The 3,306-nt window shown below is 44.5% G+C and overlaps 1 protein-coding gene across 1 annotated transcript; it reads right to left on the minus strand.

Annotated features, from left to right (window-relative positions):
* Positions 1-331: 331 nt before the first annotated feature.
* On the minus strand, positions 332-1,824 carry LOC146721618 (uncharacterized). Its single transcript, XM_085486524.1, has one exon. The coding sequence runs from the start codon at positions 1,778-1,780 to the stop codon at positions 332-334; it is 1,449 nt and encodes a 482-aa protein (XP_085342650.1). The 5' UTR covers positions 1,781-1,824.
* Positions 1,825-3,306: the final 1,482 nt, after the last annotated feature.

Raw genomic sequence — 3,306 nt, forward strand, 5'->3', positions numbered from 1 at the left:
GGGGTTTCAATTCCCTTACAATTTAACAATACAGCGGCCGCATATACAAAGGTAATAATACAAACAAATAAACAAAAGAAAAAAAAAACAAAAACAAAAAATATAAAACGCACGCTACCATGACCTCTTCGCTATTAACCTCTTAACCTATCTTATTGCTAACTTAACCTATCTGTCCTAAGGGGTTGGACTTCCGCTTTGGGTCGCCCGTTGCCCAGGCCATCTCCCCTTGGCTTCTGCCCAACCCCATGTACACACACACACGCTTCTTGGACTTCCGTTTCTTCTTGCTTTCTAGTCTTAAACATTCTTCCCCTTTGCCCCCCTCACGTCATTCTCTCCTCCAATCATCCTCCTTCCCTCCTAATCTCTCCACACTCCTCTCTCCTCTCCTTTTTCTTATCTCCCTTTCTCTCTCTATCTCTCTCATCCATCCTTCCCCCTCTCCCTTTTCTCCTAGTATCTCCCTCACTACTTCCTGCCAACTCTCTTTCCTCTCCCCCCTCACTTCACATCTCTCCCATACATGCTCCCAAGATTCTACCTCCTCTCCACATATCCTACATTTCCTCTTTTCTGCTTCCTCCCAATACCTGCTTTCTAAAATCTCACTTCCTAATCTGAATCTTGCTATCCTCCTCCATCTACTCTCTCCCCAATCCTTCCTTAAGTATTCTGGCACTCCTTCTCCTCTAACCTCCTTGTACCATCTGTTGAATTCTGATCCCTTTATTCTCTCCTCCCTCTCCCTCCTCTGCTCTTCCAGATCCCTTCTTATTAACTCCCCAAACCATCCCTCCTCCATTCCTCTTCTCTCCTCCACCTCCTCTATCTTCCTACCTCTTTTCCTAAAATATTCTTCCCTTTCCCTTTCCCACTCTGATCCCACTCTTCCTATTTTCGCCCTTTCTCTCATTTCCTCCCAGCATTTCCTCGCCAGCTCGCTTCCTCTTCCTTCCTCCATTCTCTTCTCGAAATTCCATGCCCTTTTTCCGGCTCTTATCCTCAGCTTCTCTCTTCTCAGTTCCTCCCTCACCATATAACCTGGCGTTCCCCTCTCTACTCCTAATATCCATCTCAAGTATCTTTCTTCCATCCTTTCCATTCCCTCTCTCTCCTTCCACCCCCATATTTCCACCCTGTAGCTCATCACTGTCCACACCAATTTGTCAAAAAGCCATAATCTTCTCCCCCAATCTTTTCCAAACCTTCTCTTTCCTATTCCCCATACTTGCCCCATAATAGCCGCCGCTCTCCTCATCCTATCTTTCACCTGTCCTTCTTGTCCTCCATTCCTCTGTAGTCTATATCCCAGATACGTAAACTCCTTCACTTCCTCCATTTTCTCTCCTTTCCATCTCCACTCCCTCTTCTTCCATCTTCCTCCCTTTCTCCTAAACCTCATTATCTTCGTCTTCTTTGCGTTCAATTCCAATCTCTTGTTGTCTAGATATTCTTCTAACCTTTCTACCATACTTCTTAGCTCATCTTCCTCCTCTACCAACAACACCATATCATCCGCGTATGCCAATGTATAAATCCTTTTTTCTCCTATTCTTACTCCTCCTCTTCTCACCTTCCCCATTTTTTCCTCTAAGTCCGCTATTAGGATGTTGAATAGTATTGGACTCAATGAGCACCCCTGTCTTACTCCTTTCTCAATCCAAAAACTCTCTCCAACTTCTTCCCCTATCTTTATCCTGCATGTTGTCTCTCTCATCACCATCTCTACCCTTCTTCTCAATCCTTTCCTTACTCCTCTCTCCTCCATTGCCTCCATTAATTTCTCCCTGTCTACCGAGTCAAATGCTGCTCTCAGATCTATAAACATTGCCGTTAGCCTTCCCTCTTTTCTTTCCAGTTGTCTATTGATTAGATAATTCATCACGTATATGTTGTCTATTGTTCCCATTCCTCTCCTAAACCCCATCTGATTTTCTGGCACTATCCCTTTTTCCTTCACATCCTTCCTCAATCTTTCTGTCAGTATCATCGTATATACCTTATACATTGATGGCATCATGGTTACTCCCCTGTAGTCTTCCACCTCCTTTCCATCCCCTTTTTTCCTTATCGGTGTAATCACTCCCTCTATCCATCTCTTTGGCCATCCTTCTCTCCATATTCTATTACAAAAATCCAGCATCCAATCCTCCACGTTCCCTCCTCCATACTTCCATATCTCATTCGGAATTTCATCTATCCCTGTCGCTTTTCCTGCTTTCAGCTTCTTTATTGCCTCTCTCAATTCCACTCTACTTATTTCCTCCTCCTTCTCCTCCTCCTTCTCCTCCTCCTCTGTCCTGTTCCCCTCCTCTCTTCTTTCCTTTCTTATCTTTCTCTCCTCTGTTCCTCCTAGCAACTTCATAAAATATTCTCTCCACTTTCTCATCTCAATTTCTTCATTTATTCCTTTCCATCTTCTTCTCTCTCTGTTTACTATCTCCCACACCTCCGATTCTCTTTTCACCTCTGCTGCATTCTTTTCCCATTTCTCGTTTTCTTCCTTTTTCTTCCTCTCACACAATCTCTTGTAATCCCCTCTTCTCTTCCTATATTCCTCCCCCTCTCCTCCTTCCCTCCACCATCTCCTCAGCTCCCTCCTTACCTTCCTTTTCTCCTCTCTGCACTCCCCATCCCACCATCCTCCTTTCTCCTTCTTTCCTTTCCTCCAGTCCTCCTCTGTTGCTCTCAATACTTCCTTCATCCTCTCCTCTATTCTTTCCCATTCTCCATCTATCTCTTCCTCTCCTCCTCCTATTTCTCCTATCTCCCCCAATTTTCCCTCAAAAATCCTCCGGCCCTCCTCATTCCATATCCCTCTCCTCCCTCCTCTCGACTTTCTTCTCTCTCTTCTCTGCCATCCTTCTATCTCCACTTCTATTGGGTGATGATCTGAGTCCACCTTGTCTCTTATTCTTAACCTTCTCACCTTCTCTCCGCTATCCTCATTTCCAATTACGTAATCTATAACCGTGTTCCCTCTTCCTCCTGTAAAAGTCCATTCTCCCTCCTCATCTCCCTTTGTGTTACCGTTTATTATGCTCCAACCTCTTTCTCCCATGAATTCCAGTAGTTTTCTTCCCTCTGCATTGATTAATTTGTCTTTCGACTTTCTTTTCTTTTCCTCTATCCTCTCCTCTTCTGCATTCTCCTTATCTCTGATTCTATCCCCCTCTTTTCCTGTCCTCGCATTAAAATCTCCTCCTATTATCGTGTAAACCTCTTCCTCTTTCTTCTCCATCCACCTCTCCATCTCCCTGCACGCCTTCTCTATTCCTTCTCCTACGTATACTCCTATCACCC

Source organism: Nylanderia fulva, unplaced genomic scaffold, assembly GCF_048542155.1.
Source record: "Nylanderia fulva isolate GAGA-0341 unplaced genomic scaffold, ASM4854215v1 Scaffold443, whole genome shotgun sequence".
Classification (NCBI taxonomy): Eukaryota; Metazoa; Arthropoda; class Insecta; order Hymenoptera; family Formicidae; genus Nylanderia; species Nylanderia fulva.

Bases quoted from the DNA above. Each gene is read 5' to 3' on its own strand.
- LOC146721618 (XM_085486524.1), bottom strand. From the start codon at position 1,780: ATGGAGGCAATGGAGGAGAGAGGAGTAAGGAAAGGATTGAGAAGAAGG.